Here is a 19,715-nt window from a genome sequence, read left to right as displayed (position 1 = left end):
TTAGAGCTACTTTTCTGCTTTTACAAAAAAGTGAGAGCTAGTTTATTCACACAGATGTGACGCCACTGCAACTTCACAGCACGCTGTAGTTACCTTCTACTATCACTGTGAAGTAATGTATAGCTTCTCCGAGCGCGTTCTTTGCCTTGCACATGTACTTCCCACTGTCTTCCTGTTCAACTCTCGGCACAATCAGCAATTTCCCATGATTCTCCAGCTTTGCTTTAACTGGAAGTCGGTGACCCATCTTCACCCACTCAACCTGTGGAGTTGGACTAACAGGGACAAAGAGTTAGATATCGCCTATACATGGCAGAAAATGACATATGAACATTGACTCACAGATATGGAATCAATACAGTCAATTTAAAATCTTTAATGTTGAAAGAAATAAAGTTTTACAGTCACATCAGTTTTAGAAATTGTGTTGGTTTTGGTTCCTGAGATGAATGGTGAAAAACTTTAGTATCAGTATTACTTACAATCCCTCTGCAATACACTCCAACTTCAAATTCTCTCCTGTGACCATATGTGTCTCTGATTTGCCACTAGAGGGCGTCAGAAGAGAGGGTCTTCTCTGTAGGATTGCATTAGCTAAAGAAGAGGAGCACAGAATTAGACAGTATAATAGAAATCAGGTGTGTAATGCAGTTTCCAAAGTTTTCCTTCTACACACAGATGTTCAGAGAGCACAGCACAAGGGTGTTTTACTCTGAAAACTAAAAACTTACCAGTTTCAGGACTCGTGTCGCTTTTTTCTGAAATGGAGGTGGATGAGACAAACAAAGAAACGAGAACAACAACAAAAAAAAAATGAACATGAGGACAGCGTGGAAACAATACGACAAACATCACCGAGATCAAATTCACAACATGTAACCAAGGAGATGCACATAAACACAACAGTGTGACACTTGGATGGCTTTTGAAGCGTGGCAATGAATATGGACATCAGCGCGCATGTTTGAACGGTCAGTGCGCCGCTGAGTGAAGACAAAGAAGGAGCTGGAGCGACACCTACTTGTCTTAACGACGACAGACATGGCGGTCTTCTGGACGATGGTTCGTATTCTCGGGAAGGCGGCGAAGCAGCAGTAGTCTCTCCTGCTGTCCTTCTCCACAGCGTGAGAGAAGTAAAGGTCTCCATTCAGGCCCATAGACACCCTCTCATCCTGCTCTATGTGCTGAAGATCTGTGCACAGAAAGAGGATGATGGGTCTTCTTTTGTGTTTTTGATCGTTTGCCTTTGAACCCGAGGATGACCTTCTCTCCCAGTGAAGCAGTGGTAGAGTGTAACTTAAGACATTTACTCAAATACTGCTCCTAAGTACAATTTCAAGATCCTTGTACTTTATCATGAGAAACTGTACTTTCTTACTGAAAACATATTTTTAAGATATAATGGCTTAATACATTAAACCAGGGGTTCCCCATCGTTATGGCCTGTCACTGTTTATAAAATACATGTGTCTACCTTGGCCCCTTGTCACATGTTGCTCCTCAAAAAAAAACCACAGATTGAAGTCTAGCTGTGTGTACATAAAGTGGTTAAACTCCACTTCAGCCTGCTACAACAGTAAAGTTCTGGTGAGGCATTGATGCATCAGTACAAATCTAATAATGTCACGTATAATAGCATATCAGTCATAGGGGGGATTTTTCTGCAGGAAGGGCACTTTTACTTTGATACTTTCAGCACATTTTGCTGATAATACACCTGTTTTTATTGCAGCAAGATTTGGAAATCAGGACTTTTACTTATAGTGGAGTATTGGTTGAATGCATTGCTGAATAGTAAAGGAGCTGAACACTTGATCCACCACATTCTGTGCCTTTAGGTTAGGAAAAACCATCTTATTAAACACTGTTTGACACTATCACATATACAGTATGGTCTTTATCAGCTTGTGCCAGTTTTTTATTGAAGCTATATGATTGAATCATTCACAGGAAGACTAATTTGATGAAATATACTACATCAGGCTATTTTTTTTTTTATTTAATACAAATTTTCACAAAATTCAGCCTGGTATATTGAGTATTTATTTTGGGAACTTTGGGACCTCTAATTGAATGTAATACTAATTTAATTCACAAATATGAGTAATTAATAGTTGATCAATTCAGGGGTTAAGGAGAGGAGATTTTTTCAAAAACATGAATTATTTTACTGTCTAAATATGCCTCAGTACAGCACATTATGGGTGAGGATAAAATCCATACTATGAAGTATCACAAACAAGAGGTATCACTTACTGATAGTCATCCAGTAGATTTGCAGAGGAGGAATTCCTTTAGGTGGGTTGCATTCTAAAATAAAAGGCTGGCCTTCCTCCACCACAACAGGATCTAGTGTCTCTTTTGGAAACTTTGGAACATCTAGGAAAAAGGCAGAGCATACAGTGAGTGAATGAAGCCAGAATTACTACGATTATCTATGCAGTTCTGTAGTCGTCCAGAAGGTGGCAGTAATATCCTTTGTGAATGTAGTGGGTCGCACAGCATCTCTGAGCTCTGTATCATTCAGTAGATTGATTTCTATGGGGGTGTTTTTCAGTTCTTGGCCTGCAGAAACAGAACAGAGATCACTGCTGCTATTGTTTGTGGCTTGTCACCGCCGCTGACTGCTTGAAGCCCAGCCAAATTCAGTCAAACTCCCTTTTTGGAGGAGGCTTTCTTCGAGAATTTATGGACTGTGCTTAGAAGCAAACTGAAAAATGTAGCAATGGAAATGATGGAGAGGTTGGATGATCTTCGGTGCTTTTTCCAGTGCAGAGTTATAGGTGAGATGCTGCGGGGGGGCGCTCAGGAGCCTCAAAGACTTTCTGCCACGTCCAATGTAATGCTAACAATGGAGAGGTGCAGTCATGACACACAACTGCTGGCCGTGAATCACTCTGAAAGAACTGTAACAGAGCACCCAACACACACACACACACACACACACACACACACACACTCTCAGATGGATTGTATGTTACTCACTGGGCACAATGAACTCAATCTCCGTCGATATGGCGGTCCCCAGTTTGTTTGAGGCGTAACAGCGATAGGTTCCCTGGTACTCTGTAAGGTTCCCATTATTGGGTATCACAAAGGTCCCAGAATTCTCCTCTTTCATCAGCCGGGGGTCTGGAAAGGGGTCGAATTCCTGGCCATTCTTTGTCCACCTGAACCTACATAAAGAAAGGCAGTATTGAAATGTCGAGTCCTTCAGCTAAGACTTCAGCATTTTCCAAAGTTCCAAACCAAGGCATCCAAACACGACATGTTGACGGCAAACCGCTCTCTTCCTGAAGCGACGCAGGCTCGGTACTCACTCTGGCTCGGGGTTCCCTTTGGCTTCGCACGTCATGGGGAAGCTCTCGTCAAAAGGGAAGGCGATGAGTGAGCTGGGCGACTGAGCTGTGATGGTGGGCAGCTGCTCAACTGGGCAACAAACAAACAAGCGTGAAAATGTGAGAAACACAACACAGCCCTCAACGCAGAGCTCTACTCAGAAGCATCTCAAATTCAACATGATACTAAAGCAGCAGCTCCCAACCATTTTGGTTATGACCCCTTCAAACAAAGCAAGCTCTACCTGTGACCCCCCCCCCACCTGTGAGGACACACCTATGAGTTCAGCTCAAGAGTAATTTATAGCTCTCAGGTTGTTCAGTTTGAAGGATTTTAAGAAGGCTGGAGCGGTGAAAGTGTCCAATATTTCATAGAAAAAGCAAATGTTTTTAAAATTGTCTGACTGTCATTGTGACACTCAGAATCATCTTTGAGGAGCCTTGACCCGCAGGTTGGGAACCACTGTACGAAGTTAATCATTGTTGTTATCTTTATGCAGAGTTCTATCCCAAAACATACATGACAATTACTTAAAATAACTAAAATGTATTATTTTGTCTATAGAGTTGATGATTTGCCATTTAAAAGAATGGGTCATTTTGTTAAATTGATCTTTTTTTGGCATAAAACTCTCCCATTTGGTCTTGGATGACATTATGATGACAGAGCTGTGGCACATGCTAATCATGGAACAAACACAATGAGTGTTAACAGCACTGTGTGACCACGTGTAGGAAAATGAGGACATGCCATGAGTCACAGAAACAGAAACACCAGTACTACAGAGTCATGACTGATGCGCATGAGATTCAAATCCAACACATATGGCTGTAAGTAAGGCATCCGCCGTGCTCAACAGTGACCCAGGAGATTAAGAGGAGAGAGCCGAGGATGCTACTAACATCAGCTACAGTATGGCAGAGTGAACTTACTGTTTACATGACCTAAAACTACAAAATCCATGGCAGCCGGGGGGGAAATAAACAAAACAAAAAGAGTCAGCAGTTTGGGAATAATCCCGTCATGTCAAAGGCATTCTCAGTGTAAACCTTTTCAAACACACACAAGTAACGAAAAGACTGAATTAAAAAGATATTCTGACATCAGTGAGCGCAAAAATGCTTTCGCCTTTTTTAACAAAACCTGCTTGAACTGTTCTTTATCAGGCCCTTAAGAGATATTTCTGAATAATTTAGAGGGAGAGGTTTGATGCGTTGCCAAGGAAACTGGGATACATGCAGATCCAACACAAAAGAAACAAGAAACCTGATTCAAACAAGATAATAGCTGTAAATATATTCCATTCACAGAATGCTTGATGACTCTAACTGCTCTGCATGGTGTGATTTATTCTTCTCTAAATTATTCAAAAGTGCTTTTCTGATAAAAGCACTTCAAGTTAAACCAAGGACGAGCTCTCTGCAGATGAGACTGCTTATGCACGACCTTCCCTTGTTTATACACTTCACTGTATCTTCTTGATTCGCCAATGACTGGCTTCAAGTGGCCTATGATGTGTGTTTAAGTACAATTGAGTGTCAAAATTCGACTCACTCGTGCTGAATTGTTACACTTTAAGAAATGCAATTTAATAAATAATTCAATTGAACAAATTTAGTGGAAACAGCTCATGTTTCGTCATTAATATAAATGTTCTACTAATTTCAAGACAATTTACTTCAGATTTTTATTTTCAGAGCCACAGAACTTATGAACTTTATGTACTGTTTGAGTGTTCACTCAACTCATCAGATGATGCTTCCCAGCATACACGAGTGGTAAAACTCTCCAGAAACACTTTCATTTCTCTTACAGGTTAAAGGAAACATATACATGATGGAAACTTTCTGTGTGTCTCTTAATGCATGTTAAGGACATGTCTTAAAAGAAATCTTTGTCATGTCTCGTCGTGTCTGTTAATGTGTTCTGTCGATGGTGGTCTTGTTTTGTACTTCCTGTTTTATTGTGAAACCTAACTCTCCTCTCGTTTCAGACCCTTGACTTCCTGGTGTCCTTCCCGCCTGTCTGATTGTCTGCCCCGCCCTGATTGTCTCCACCTGTTCCTTGCTACCTCATGTATATATAGTCCGCGTCTCCCTTTGCCCTGTGCCAGATCGTCTCATGACCTTGCCTGTTTTTGCCTTGCCAGAGAGTCTTGATTATCTTTGTTTTTGCCTTGATGGAAATCTTAGCATCTTTTGTTTGTGTTCCTGTTCTCCCTTGTAAATATTTGAGACACTTTTGTTATTAAAACCATCCTTGGTGTTTGAGTTTGCATTTTGAGTCCGAAACCCTTGAGCCTGAGCGCTTGTTAATCTTAAATCCAATGAACTTGTTTTTTTTCTTATGATCAGTGAACTTAATTCAGTTCCACTGGAGAACCTGTGGAACCTGTGTTTATATGATGAACCAGTTGACAATGTTTTACAGTGTACAAGCAATGATTTAAAGAATCTGTTCTTCCAAAAGATGGACAACAGATTTAATTTACTTTCTAAAGGTATCTCTTCATGTCCAGTTAGTGTAGCTAACTCCCCTGTGAAATGCTGTCGTTGTTTTTAATAGGGACTACTTCTTCTTTGGTAGAAAATAGTCACTATGAAAACTGCTGATGGAGTCACAATCAGTCACTGAAACAAAGACAAATCTGCACTCACCCTCCAGTGGGATGTCGATGGCTGCAGTCGTATGAAAGGCACAAATACAGGTGATCACGCCCAGCACGGCAACCAATCCCAGGCTCCCCTGCAACCTCATGGTTTCACTGTGAATCTCGGACGTCCTCAAGAAACGAGCGCGCTGTCTCTCTCTCCTGTGTCCTCAGTTCATCTCTCTGGCGTGCCGGAGATGCGGTACCTGTGAAAGCAGCACAGACGGAGAAGGCCCCATGAATCCACCCACGCGCTGGCAGACAGAAAGGCGAACCCCAAACACAACAAATCCCCCGTGACTGGGAGCCCGACTGCTCCTTGCTCAGCCAGGCACAACCAGGCGCACCGCACACTTTCATTTGCATCAACAGGGACTCTCTTCTGCGCTACTTCAAATTTTGAAACATTCACATTAAAGCCTCCCATCATCCGCTTCCTCTGGGACTCCAATTGTTTTGTAGCTCGATGTCTGTGGATGTGTGCCGCAGAAAGTGTGTTTTTCGTGCGACAATGGTGATAAATAAATAAACAAAAATGAAGGGGCCTGTGGATTTATTAATGCGTGGCAGATGTTCAGCATTACTGGAAGAAAAGGCATTTACTCCAGACCCAAGTGAAGTCAAAATTACCATCAGAGTTAAGATACTATTCAGCCGATCTAATCACGGCGCTGTTTTGATGTGCGCCTGCATGTTCCAGATAACAATGACTCAAACAGATTAACAATGCAGCAACACATTTATCTATTATTGCAGCAAATACGGCTGCCTGAGGGGGTGTTCGGCATAAATAGCATATGTAGTTAACAGTCAGAGAGAGTAAGCTGTCTGCATTCACACGCCGACAGGCTGCATGGAACAGACCACTGGATCATTTTCCAGCTAACAGACTGGAGTCTGGACCGGAACGAGCACATGATCAGTCCGGTCTAGGAGGAGGAGGACTGAAGAGAGGATGTATGGGAATCTTAGTGTCTGCGGCAGTGCTCTGGAAACCCTCTGGGGTGTCAGTTCATTAGTCTTCCTCGTGTTGGCTGTGACCCAGCTCAGCGGGTCACGCCGGAGTAATTAGCTGAGCAGCTAACACACACACTATAATAACGAAAAGAAAAATAATAGCGACATTAGCGTTTCAGAGAAACGTGAGCTCATAAGGCTGCTGGTCTACAGGGAGTTTGCTAACAAAGTGAACAGAGCTGCTTTAACAAAACACTGATGAAGCCCAGTAATTAGAATTACTGTATCAGTGTTGTTAGGGCGTCCAACTGATGTCAAAGGCAGTTGTGATGTTAAAAGTCGTGAACAAGACACAAGCTGTACAGTTGAACTCGTGCGTCGTCCAGGAAAAAGAGCTGGTGCTTGACTCCAGCTGCTCTTTTCTAATCTTCTTGCTTCGGCGAATTCAATCGGAAAACACTGAGGAAACACTGAGGTCAAACTGCTGTTCAAGAGATGTAATTGAATAATTGACCAGGGAACAAAAGAGTCGATCTCATGCACTCAGCGCAGGTCTGTTTTCAGATGAACGTGCACTCTGAACTTTCCTACCGCGCCTCATGTTAATGCTATCAGCTCTGCCTGTGACTCAATATTGGCCTTTCTGAATCAACTCGTGACCCCCGCCCCGCCCACCTACAGCATCACCACCAGGGCTCGAGACTGAGTGTGCGCTATACATAATACACATCAGCCCCACTCCATCACAATTCAGGCCTATTGACTTTACTTCCAGCTGAAGGTAGGAGTCTCAGAGTTATAAGTCATCGAGAAAACGCCTCAGGCCTTATTTGTTTCAGTCGTTCCCAGACACGGTGATTTATGTTGCTCAACACAGATTAGAATCAAAAGGTAAGGCTTAGTGCTAATTGGCTTGTGCTTTGTTGGTAAGATTGGCCTGGTTAAAAGGAGAGTGAGGGGGGGTTACAATCCCCACAAGACAATGTGTTCTCATTGTCCTATTGTGCTGGCCAAAATCCTTTACCAACCCAGCGCCACCGTAGATGGATTACACTTTGTTCACACTGTGCTTGATCATTTTCCTTCTGATTTAATTTGTTCGCCCCTCGTTAAACATTTATTGAGAACCAGCTCGGCCATCTGGTTGAGGGAGGTCCGCTCTTGAGGCTTTACTGCTGTGAGCGTTGATGTCTACATTGAAGTCACAGGGTATGGTGCCTATTGGACCTATATGGTGCACACGAGAGGGGCCCCCTCAGCCTCGCCTGATTTACAGGCCGCGGGCTGTTCTTAATCCCCGCCCCTCTCAGCGGCGATCACACCGGCCTGAGATTGATGAAGCTGGCAGGAGGTTAAAAGCTGCTCACTGTGGGAAGGCCAATATGAACCTTCACCTTACTTAGCCAAGGCTCAGAGGGGACAGAAGCTCTGCAGTGGAGGGGGCACAGAGAGGGGAATGAGTGAAGTGAAGTGAAATCTGCCTCTGTACTTTAAAGCCCCCTCTGAGTGACAGATGTAGAGCGCTCTCTGACAAACTTTCTCCTCGACAACAATACCAAATCACTTTGCAGTGTAGACCAATTTCATGAAAATGCATGGTAACCTAATTTTCCAGAGCATCATTTTTTCATAAAACATTTCATTAATGCCTGTGTCACAATAAAAAGCTACTCAGGCAGTTTTCAAGACTCCAGATTTCCAAAGTCCTGATTGATCATGTATCAATCATCACCATGATTGATACATGATGTGCTTAAATTTTTCTTAATACTCTCAGCTGTCCTTACATCCTGCACTGTGAAATGTTTGCAGCTTGTATCTTGGGTTATTTTTCTATCAGCTAAAACCCCAAATTTTTGGGATCTATATCTATTGGCAACATGATGTCTGATGTTAATATAGCTAAAAACATGCAAGGAGTCTATTAATGAGGTAAAAGCACATAGAAACATTCTAGTTTGTTACTGAGGTGTTTCTCTGCTTCCAGGGGATGAGTCTAATTGCTGGCTTGCTCTCTGCATGCTTTGCTGGATGACAATGCTTCAGATGACAAATGTAGTTTGTGGTATTTCCCATCTTTCTTGGCGCACAAGTTCGGCTTTGTCAACATCATACATACTATTTAATGTGGGACTTTTGCAGTAAAGCACCATCTCATTCACCGAGTGTGCCACCTGGGCTTAAAGTAAAGTATCGTACCACTGATGTCTTGATGTGCAAAACGTTAATAAAAACAGAAGGCATTCAACCTGTTTACTGACAGTTCACAAAGTGGTGAACCTCGCTCCATCTTTGCTTGTGAACGACTGAGCCTTTCCAGGATGCTCCTGTCATACCCAATCATGATACTATCACCTGTTACCAACAACCTGTTTACCTATGGAATGATCCAAACAGGTGTTTTTGAAGGATCAGCAAATCATCACATTCTGTTTAGTTATATCTCTGATAAACAGTATGTGTGATTGCCCAATATTGGCCTCTATTTATTTAGTAGTCACATCATTGATTAGAAATGGCATTGTTCCTGAGTGATAGGATGGGACAGGTTGCTAAGAATGTAGCTTGTGGTGATCGGCCTTCATTTAGGGTCTATCGCTCAGCTCTTCTTCTCTTCAGTTCTCTCGTTAGTGTGATTAATACATGAGTCTTTCAGCTATGCTCAGCCTGCTGGATGCTGTTTCTCTGATAACTGTGCAGTTTCCACTCACTTTGGCACACGTCTATGATACAGTTGGCAGGCCCTGTCTGTTTCTCGACTCTTATAGTTCAGCCATCTGGTCTAGTATTACACCTTAACTCTGACCCAGAAACACATTCACTAATATAAAGCAAGAGTAAACAAACACGCGAAGGAAAATAAAAGAAAAAAAAAAGCAGCACAACAACAAGTTGTTTCCTCGAGCATTCTGCACACTGGTGGATGTGTTGTTTGGTGACGTGGGGGTGGGGTCCAGGCGCAACCATTCACCAGTTCACTACAGTAGGCTCTTGAGCTGGCACCATCTGCTTCTTTCTCACACAAAGACAACAGGCAGAGAAGTGTGGGCCTACTGTAGTTTAATGTGCAAGCTTGTAATAGGATTAAGCAGATCCTCGTCTTGTCAGCCTGGATTAAAATATTCTCTTTGCTAAAGACCTGAGACGGGAAGACGGCGGCTCCACACTCCCCTCTTGCAGTCCTGATAATGCCTCCACACTGATTCCCATTTGATCATTCACGAACAATTAAGACAACGGTCGAGCTGATTAACACTAAGCGGCAATTGACTCGCGTTGCTTCTGATGTGTGTAATGCAGTTTTTCGGTCATCGTTTTGTTCTTTTTTTTACCCAATCAATCACTCATTTAGCTTGCATATCCAACACTCTGTCTACATCTCAGTGAAAAACAAAGCTTGAATGAGTGGCAGAACTTTTTTACGTAGCGATTCATTTTCCTCTGCGTTCAGAGATCTTGGTTTTCCTCCTGGCTCTTCAGAATTTGAGACAGACTGCATTTTGACCTTTGGCAATGATTCGCATGGTGAGTATTCTACTACCAGCTTAGCCATGCAATTCATCTATTATTAAAATATTAATAGCATGAGAAAAAACAGAAACAAGACGCTAAATGAGATTAGGAAGTGGGAGCAAAATTAAATAATATGCTTGTCTAATTGAGATTTGCCTCAATTTTACCCCACTTCAGAAGGCATGACAGTTCAATTATCACAGCATTAATATTTCAGGGGTCTGCAGCTTTAGCGGGGTGGGGGGACTGGAGACTAGAGCTGGGCAGAGGAGTGACAGGCGGAGGAGGAGGAGGAGGAGGGTGGAGGAATGAGAGGAGGCTCTCAGGTGTGGAGGAATGAGGCTCGGTTGGAGAAACATATAGAGCGGCTACAATGATTAACTGTGGGCTGTGTGACCCCTGTGGTCTATATGAACTAATGAAGAACGACCTGCGTGACCCTACATGAAGCCTCTTCACCAGGGAGAGAGGGGGCTACACCATGTAGGACCTGCAGCGACCCTGTGGAGCCTCATGGAACCGCATACGCTACAGCGGGACGATCGGGTCGCCAGCTGGACATCCTGAATCTATGATGTTCGTCATTTAAAAGAACCAGAGAACAAACGGCTGAAGCGGTTTTCATCTGGTCTGCGATGTGCATTTGTCTTCATGCTTTTCTTTTTTCAAAACAAAGAGCATGAAGGCTTTCCCTCTTGCCTCTAATTAGCTGCTCTTTTGTGTGTCTGAAAGCTGTTTATCTCTGTTAAATATGAAGTCTCAGGCAGAGCAGGAATAAAAACCACGCCGGCATCTCCATTTCTGCTTCGGATTACTGACTTTTAATTCTAGTCTGTTGCATAATTTATACGCTGAATGAAACCACTTTAACTGATCACCAGACTACGTCACATGACATGATAATAAATCACGTGTGTGAACATATGCGCTGTGTGAGCTTAAAATACATAACCGATGCTGTCAGAGTCCTCACTTTGAACCTGTTAATATGTTTAAAGCTAGAGAAAGGGTTTGAGAAAGTGCACTGCACCTGTGTGCATCACAGCTTACAGCTTTTTTTTTTCATTTTCCCTCTGATCTGCTCTCTTTGAAGTCCCACAGGAGTGTCCCCTGCCCAGGACAATAATCACATTAGCGTGTGATCCTCGCTGAGTAGCCGGCAGAGAGATGAATTCACAAGTTGGACTGCAGGGACTGGAATATTATTTTGTGAGAGCTAACACAGCGTGCTCCTCTCCACTTCCATTCACTACGTCTGACTGATGCTGGCAATTTCCCCAGACGAAACTGTGCCACGGAAAGACGTGATCGATGGCTTTTATATCCCAAATCCTTACCTCCATCAGACCCCGAAGCAATTTATTTCTGCCAACAACCAACAATTTCTGATGTACCTACAGCACGCACAGCAGCACAACCCCGTTTTTACAGATATGCCTTTGCTGCTTCATCCATTTTTAATCCCTTCAGGTGTTCAATGTACATACAGTCAAACTCATCATTTCAGCTTGTGGAATGAGCGGTCCTCTGCTGACTGTAATTCTGCATTTGAATTTCCTGTTCCGCGCTCGAGCCGAGCATCTGGACAGCGTTACTGCGGGTAAGCTGTTTGACAAAGCTGTCGGATGCGTGGCCCAGTTCCTGTGGCTCTCCATCACTGAACGGGGTCGAGCTGAAGTTGTGTTGAGACAAATTGGATGGAGTGTGCTCAGTTTAAATATGACAAGGCGAAAATCTCCACAGACACATCAGCATTAAAACCATAATAATATGTAATTCAATCTAAACTACAGAGGAAATCACAGCAATTTTAAGGCTATTGTTTAGATTTCTAGAATCAAGTGTCAGTGACTCAGATTTATCAGCTTGTGCCGAATGCTACCAGATATAAAAGGTAGGTTGCTACACCTGGCGAAACCTAATGCCGTCTAACAGTCCTGCATTAAAGGCTACAATATTCAGTTTGTGCTGAAACTGTTTCAGAGTGGTGTCGATTCAGCTGTTTGGAAGATGGAGTTTGTGGTGCTGTGGTGGTGCGAATTGCATTTTGCTACACTGTCAGGTGTTTCCATTGTTTTGTCTACCCCATTTATAACAGTGTGGGTGGGCTTAACAACAGACACACCTCTGTGTATAATGCAATACAGCACCACAAGCTGCAGCCTCCAAAACCACCGTTCAGTTCAATTAACACCTCTGAAACCTTTTCACCATAAACCGCACATCAGCAGCTTCATATCGGATGATATAGTAAACTCTAACCCTAACTTTCTCTCGGGTGGAACACCAAGCTCCCCATAGAGGCCTGGAGAACTTCTGTTGTGCTGACCGCAGCGTTTTTCACTTGCATTTGTTTTTGGAGTTTGTGTGTTTCAGACTGTGTGAATGTATTTGCTTTGGCTTTCTGCAGCTCGTTTTAAATGGACGTTAGACATTTTGGATTGACATCATCTCTGAAGCTGCACTGCATTTCTCCTGATGGAAGTAATTTGGGCCGTTGCAGCACCTTTGCACTCGCCGCATGTTAGAGACAAAATACATTTTTAGTTGTTGTGGTTGTATAAACGTAACTTATTACTTTTGACTGTTGGACTCCACAGTGCTCTTAGTTATTAGACATTGGATCACACAAGTCAGAAACAATTCTACGCAGCCACCAGTGGAATCTAATTCTACAAATAGCATTATCTATAATCTTTATCTGCAACTGTGCAGACATGCTATGTTTAAACAGAATGGAGCAAAAAAACACGGCAGCATAGCATTGAAATGTTGATTTAGAATTTGAACATCAATACTATGAATGAAGCTTCAAACTATTTAGTGCAGCCCCAATAATAACTTCCATTGACTAGAGGAACTATTATTTTACATAGTCTGCACACTCCTTACAATAAATCTTACATGATTGGTACAATTCCAAATTTAAGCCTGCAAATACTACAGATGGTTCTTGTAACTTGTCGCATATCTCCCATGAAACATGGAAATGTTTCATCGTCTGACTCAGATGTGGCACGCCTCATGCAGTAAACATTTTCATTACTATAAATCGCAGATTTTTCTGTGAGGAGTATTTGGATATGGAAAGTTTTGAAGAGTACTTTGCTTAGTCGCAGAGCTGATCTAAAAATGACCCTGATTGTTGTGTTCTGACAGAAAGCAAGGAAACATTGTGACATTTTCACTTATGATGAAAGAATTCATTATCAATTAACAGCTAGAATGACAGATGTTTCTACAACACGCTACATGGCTCGGTTTTCACATTTAAGCACATTTTACATTTACAAAAGGCAATAAAACAATCCAACGTAACTGCTGCAATTCAACTAATTCACATTGTGAATCATAAGCCGATGATTTTATCTACTCGACGTCTCCTGCTCGTGGAAAGACCAAAACATGCTCAACCCAAATCTGCTGCCACAGCTTTATACACATCCCCAGATACTATGGGATACTTACAAGATTCTACTTCATTCCCCAAGAGAGGTGGAACTACTCCGATCCAGGTAATAACATCCACAAGAAAAGGAAAGCATGAGTTAGGTAAAACGGTGAGCTGAGCCCGCTCTGTGTTGTGTCATACAGGCTGCAGACAGAGAGGAACAGAGCCACTGTAGTCACATATGTTGCCAAAGCCCTTAGCTTGGCAGAGGCGCTCATTAAGCTACTGACAATCAATCCCACAAAGCCCGATCTAAAGGCTATTCACCGGGTGTGTACAAAGGAGAGTGGAGGAATGCAAGTTCCATCTCGCCCCCCACCCCCGGCTTCCCCCCGCCCCAGCATCATGAAAATTGTCTGCATCTGACGACTCAATGAAAAGTGTTTCTTTGCAATGATCAATTGAAGAAAAAATGTGAGCAGTTGAGTTGGGGGAGCAGAGATCACCTGCTGTGTGAAAATCTGCTAAATTTCGGTCCTGCTGCAATCTTCCTCTGTCAGCCGGTGACAATCTCCTTAATTGCTAATACTGCTGAAGACTGTCGGCCAGCATTAGTCCAGTGCAGTGGGAGCTTTGAAGCACGCTCCTCTCTCCTTCTGTAGAGAGATACTGAATTAATGTGTGTTTGATTTTTTATTTCAGTCTGCCACTGGATTCCAGTGGACCTGACTGTTCGGCGCTGGTGAACAGGGACCCGACTCCTCCACCATACGGATGGACTCGAGTGGAGGCTTGGTGACATGTCAGGGGAAAGCTCAGTGCACGGGGAGTGCTGAGACTGTCGATAAGAGCCTTCCTTCCACCAGCCCAACACAAAAACCCGCAGCCTCTCCCACGACACACGAGGGGGAAGGGAGGAAGCAATCCCAGTCTGGATGATGTATGGTGTGGACCCTAGTCTGAGACTTGGGCTTTAACCAGGAGAAAGGCAGAAAATGAAAGGGGGGAGGAGGGTCATGCTTGAATTATGCTGATGTGGGTCGTAACCGTGGTGAAAACCCAACCAAAGGCATGGCTGCTTGGATGGAACTTGCAGCCAAATATAACAAGGTTGTTATCACTCGGGCCTCACAAATGCTGACATTTGGGGTATAGTGGAGGTGAGATTGTGCACCGTTATAAGACTGGATAGATATATTTAGCCATTCAGCAGCCTGTTATGAGCATTTTAAATATGTTCATTTTACTCCAATAAAAATAATGAATTTCAACTGACTCAGCTAATTATATTTGAAGTAGGCTACATTGCCTGCCTTTTCTGATATATTGAATATAAATAATCTTGATTTAACTTACAGATGTAGCTTTCTTTGCTCGCTATTAGAGTAAATGAATGGACTGAAGTGAACAGACTGACTTTTCATTTTATCTAGCTTGAGGGTTTCATTCAGTAAATTGGGTTTTAAAGACAGACAGAGAAAATGATGACGGGAATGCTGATCCTGGAGGCTGAGATTCGGAGCTGTTGGGGGGGTGGGGGGGGGGGGACTCTGGTCTTTTCATAATGAGAGCAGTCAGCCAAAGTCAGTAACTGAGAACACTCACACGCCTCTGCAGCGCCAGTGCAAGGCCCTTAGAGCCCATAAGCACTCTTTGAGCTACAACAGGATGGAGCTGCCATTATGGCCACACAAACAGAGGGAAGCCTTATGAACTTTGCACAAATGCTTAGTGCTCCGGGGCTGGACAGCTCTGGAAGCCGGGGGAGATGGGTAGGTACCGGGGCGGGCTGCCAGTTCCGAAAAGCTTAGTGTTCATGCACTTGGGCCAGACAGACCTGACATTGTCCTGGGCACTGCCCCGGGGAAAGCCTCTTCCCTTTTCTCTCCGCTAGTCCGGCTCATTCACACTTGCAGCCCAGCTGATTCACTGATTTGGACATGACTTACAGAGGCAAGAAGGCAAACATTTATTCACACTTTGAACCAATTGTTAAAACTCCATAAAAGCAGTCAGGAAGAAAGTGTAAGCAGATCGTACAACTCAATAAGCTCTCACGAATTCAGCCGGCTCATTTTCTGCTGTCACCATGCTTCCCCGGCACCTGATGTGTCGTTTGTCACATTTCCCAGTCTGATATGGCTCGGGGCGCACATCCTGACTTCACTTGGGTAGGACTCATTCAGAGATTCAATTTAAAATGAGATAATCCACTGCGCTCTCAGGGCAAATGTTTGTAGCATCTTTAATTTATGACGCATCTCTTATCTCCCTCGAGCAGCGATCACTAAATGTTATCTGACCACAACAAGATGGAGGTCTGCGGCCGTATCGTGTCAGCGGAATTAAAATAATGCTCTCTTGACCTGCTGCCCTCGTTGGGAAAGACCACGCCGATTGAGAGGAAAGCACAAACAGCACCAGGCTCATTCAAAACTAAAGCCATGTTGCTCCCTCGCTCTGTGCCTTGAGAGCAGAGAAAGGAAAATGTAGCTTGGCCAGTCAGTTCACAGCCTGAAAATACAGCTCCTGCTGCATTTCCACTGCACAGTACGGCTCGGCTCACCCCGAAGCGCTTTTGGTACCAGGTGCTTTTCTTGATTTAGTTTTTTCCACTGCAGCTGATACACCTCCAATGTAAGCAGGATTCTTTCGCTGATCTTCAATGTGGCACGTATACACAGGAGTAATGGACGATGTCCTCTCCTTTTGAGATCCTTTCATTCATTGCATCTGCAGTTTTGTGGGCTGCCATTTTTAAATGGAAAATCAAAAGAGAGTTCAGTCGAGCCGAGTCGTACCATGCAGTGGAAACACGGCATGTTTCCAAAGCAGGCGCTCAACTGAAACCTAAAAATCTGCTTCAGACTGTTCAGACTTGGTAAATATTAATGCGCTGAAGAGTCCATCAATATCCCTGAAGGACACCCAGATTGCTGAGGTAGCATGTAGACTGATTTACACGTTTCCCACCATTTGGCAAACATGCTGGCTACACACAGTGTGAGGCTTTTAATTGAACTTTGGGCACACGGCCCATTCCACCAAAAAGTCGTCTGTTACTCAGTCTGTCAAAAACGGTCAATAAGCCTCTAACCTGGCACTCGCAGATAGAAGGAGGGCAACCTGCCTGTGGCTGATACCATGCGCTGTATTCTCTGAGCTCTGAATCAATAGGAAAACCACTGCAACTCTCTGTATGGTTTTCTTATAAGTTGTCATGGTAACAGGTGTCCCTATCTTCATACCGATCACTTAGGCGTTGATGAAGAGTCGTGCTGGGTTGATGCATTGCGGACCTGTTCACTGCAGCGGGCTACATGAGCGAGTTTATGTATTCATTTCAGGTCACAGTTTGGGATTTCCATCACAAACTCCATCTGAACTCACCGAGCGCCTGTGCGTTATTGCCAGAGATGTGACTGGCACTGTTTATGACCTGTGACTGCAAATGAAAAACAGACAAAATTCCAGCAATGACATTGCTCACATTTATGTGCAATTGTCCATTAACTGTGGCACTTTAACAGTCTCCTCAATTATTTCCAGATCCCCGCTGACAGCGGATTTATTCAGTGCGGCACACTACAAAGAATCTGATCAAACAACAGATATCTGAAAACACATAAATCAAAGACATCAAAAACATCGGAGGGGGGCTGAACACATTCTGTGGTTTGTCTGAACTACACAAAGTGTTTCACATGTAACAGTGGTGTAACTTTAGAAGTGTCTGCAAGCGAGTGTTAAGTGGTTGCAGGTCTTTCAAGACAAATAAAACAGCACACTCATAGGAGAGTGTGAAGCAGGGCTGACTGCAGCCCTGTGAGGACAGGGACAGTACCAGACTGTCATCCAGCTCTCTCAGCCAGACTGCCGGCCATCAGAGCACCACAGATGGTGCGCTCAGTGATCATGGCAGCGATCAGGGGATCTCTACTCCTGATTAGCACACCTACTGAACACAATGTGCAAAACAACGTCTGTTCCATCTCTGGCTGCACAACACCTACCCTTCACGACTTCAACAGCGAATTTAAGGAAACACTCATCATCTAAATTGTATTGATTTAATTACAGCTATTAATATTTGCATGTCAGTAAAAGCGCGTCCTAATCTGACAATTCAAATTGTTGCAGGGTGTGAAAAGTGCAAGAAAATTATTGTAATCTTCAAGACTAATAACCTTCATTAATGTGACAACGGCTCCAAAATGACATGTTTAACCAAAACTCTGCAGCCCCATTTTTTTAAATTAACACTTGAAGTCAAGAGAAATGTCTCAACCTGTTTCTAATAAAGGGCAGCAATGAATTTAACCACATCAAAGAGAAAATAGTGGACCAGAAGCTCAACAAAAGCAGAGCAGCTCCTTTACTTTCTTATCTTCTCTCCTGTAGAGATGAAGTTCAGATGAAGTGTCCACTTAGACCTCAGTTTAATCATGTTTCCCCCAAGAATCAATAAGCTATTTCCCTCCGGTCACACTCAGCAATAGAAAAGGCCTCTACTCTACAGCTATTTAGAGTGTGTACACAGCTGACGGAGAAGACAGAGGCAAACATAAGCTTGAAAATGAATTCATTAAGATAAATGCAGTGTCTCTTAGTGAAATGTGTAGGCATGGTAACCAGACTTGGCTCTGATTTGAGTTACACCCTGGACACACAGCCTTCCAAATGGTTGGAGGGATCAGCGCACACACACACATAGCCATCGACACACACCCGCTGTGCACCAAAAACATACACGCTCATGCACGGACCCGGTCTCGCAAATGTGCACACTAGCCTGAATCAAATCCCCTTCTCCAGAGAGGGCGGCTCAGTGCTAATGTGATTGAAAGGTCCTGCAGGCAGGAAGCTAAATGAGAAGATGATCATCTCCATCAGTCGCAGCCCACCTGTCAGAGAAAAGGTTTCATCAGGAAACACTCGAAGGTCCAGCAACGTGTCTCTCCTCAACATCATTATGCCAACAAGGAGGATTAATTATTTCCGGAAAACAGGCTTTTTTTCCACCTATAGTCCTATAACAAGGGAAAGCAGGGCTGATAATTTAGTCGCACACCCACTCATAATAAGCAGTACGGATCTAATAGCCTTTTAAGGAGAGTCCTGCTGGCCACCTCTTCACACACACATCTCGGGGTCAGCCCTTTAGGAGCAGTGAGGCAGAGCGGCCTGTCGCGCTACACAGTTAATCCTGCGGTGGAAAATGTTGGTGGGATCCGTCTCACATGGACGCACAGCAAAAGATGAGGAGGCAGACCAATATTTGAGATGAATTAAAGATGTGTGTGTGTGTGTGTGGAGGGTTGGGGGTGTTGACGGTAAGGCCTTGTCTGTGTGTTTTTACAAAGACGTGCTCATCAATAGGCCGGCTGCACTACTTTTCAAGCTGCATCCTCATGGCCATTCAGTGACCACATAAAAAGAACAGTTGCAGGTCTGCTTCAGTGTGTGTGGGCTGAAACGCTGCTTTGCCTTAGCAACACTGGGAAATCCTTGATTCCCCAATATTTACCTTAAAATGTGTCCATTTAGGAGAATGTGCCATGCAACACCACCACACATTTCTTTGTTTGTTTCTTTGCTTTTGACCATGAGAAGCACGCAGTGATGGGAAACCCGTAGCCCCATTATTCCCAGAGTCTCTCTTGATAGCCAATTAGCCCATGGCAAGGATTGTAGCCCACAGGCACAATTCTATAAAGCTCACCAGGAAACGCACTACAATGCAAATATCCTTTCTGGCTTCACGTGATGGATTGTGCTTATCAGTGTCTGATTATAGTTTTATGCTACATATGTTCCAGGAAAATCAAGTCCAACACGGGGCATTTCAGGCTCAGGGTAGCAGTG

The 19,715-nt window shown here is 43.7% G+C and overlaps 1 protein-coding gene across 1 annotated transcript in view; it reads right to left on the bottom strand.

Moving 5' to 3' along the window:
• Positions 1–19,715, bottom strand: part of chl1b (cell adhesion molecule L1-like b) — a 60,353-nt gene that overhangs the window by 20,491 nt on the left and 20,147 nt on the right. The window contains exons 2-9 of the mRNA XM_041963151.1: positions 5,997–6,195; positions 3,321–3,429; positions 2,986–3,176; positions 2,257–2,379; positions 1,022–1,192; positions 732–758; positions 483–594; positions 94–275 (exon numbers count right to left, since the gene is read on the bottom strand). Coding sequence (XP_041819085.1) covers positions 94–275; positions 483–594; positions 732–758; positions 1,022–1,192; positions 2,257–2,379; positions 2,986–3,176; positions 3,321–3,429; positions 5,997–6,096 — 1,015 coding nt within the window. The 5' untranslated portion in view covers positions 6,097–6,195. The remainder of the gene's footprint in view (positions 1–93; positions 276–482; positions 595–731; positions 759–1,021; positions 1,193–2,256; positions 2,380–2,985; positions 3,177–3,320; positions 3,430–5,996; positions 6,196–19,715) is intronic.

Source organism: Chelmon rostratus, chromosome 2, assembly GCF_017976325.1.
Source record: "Chelmon rostratus isolate fCheRos1 chromosome 2, fCheRos1.pri, whole genome shotgun sequence".
NCBI classification, from domain to species: Eukaryota; Metazoa; Chordata; class Actinopteri; order Chaetodontiformes; family Chaetodontidae; genus Chelmon; species Chelmon rostratus.
This window is presented reverse-complemented; position numbering and strand designations above follow the sequence as displayed.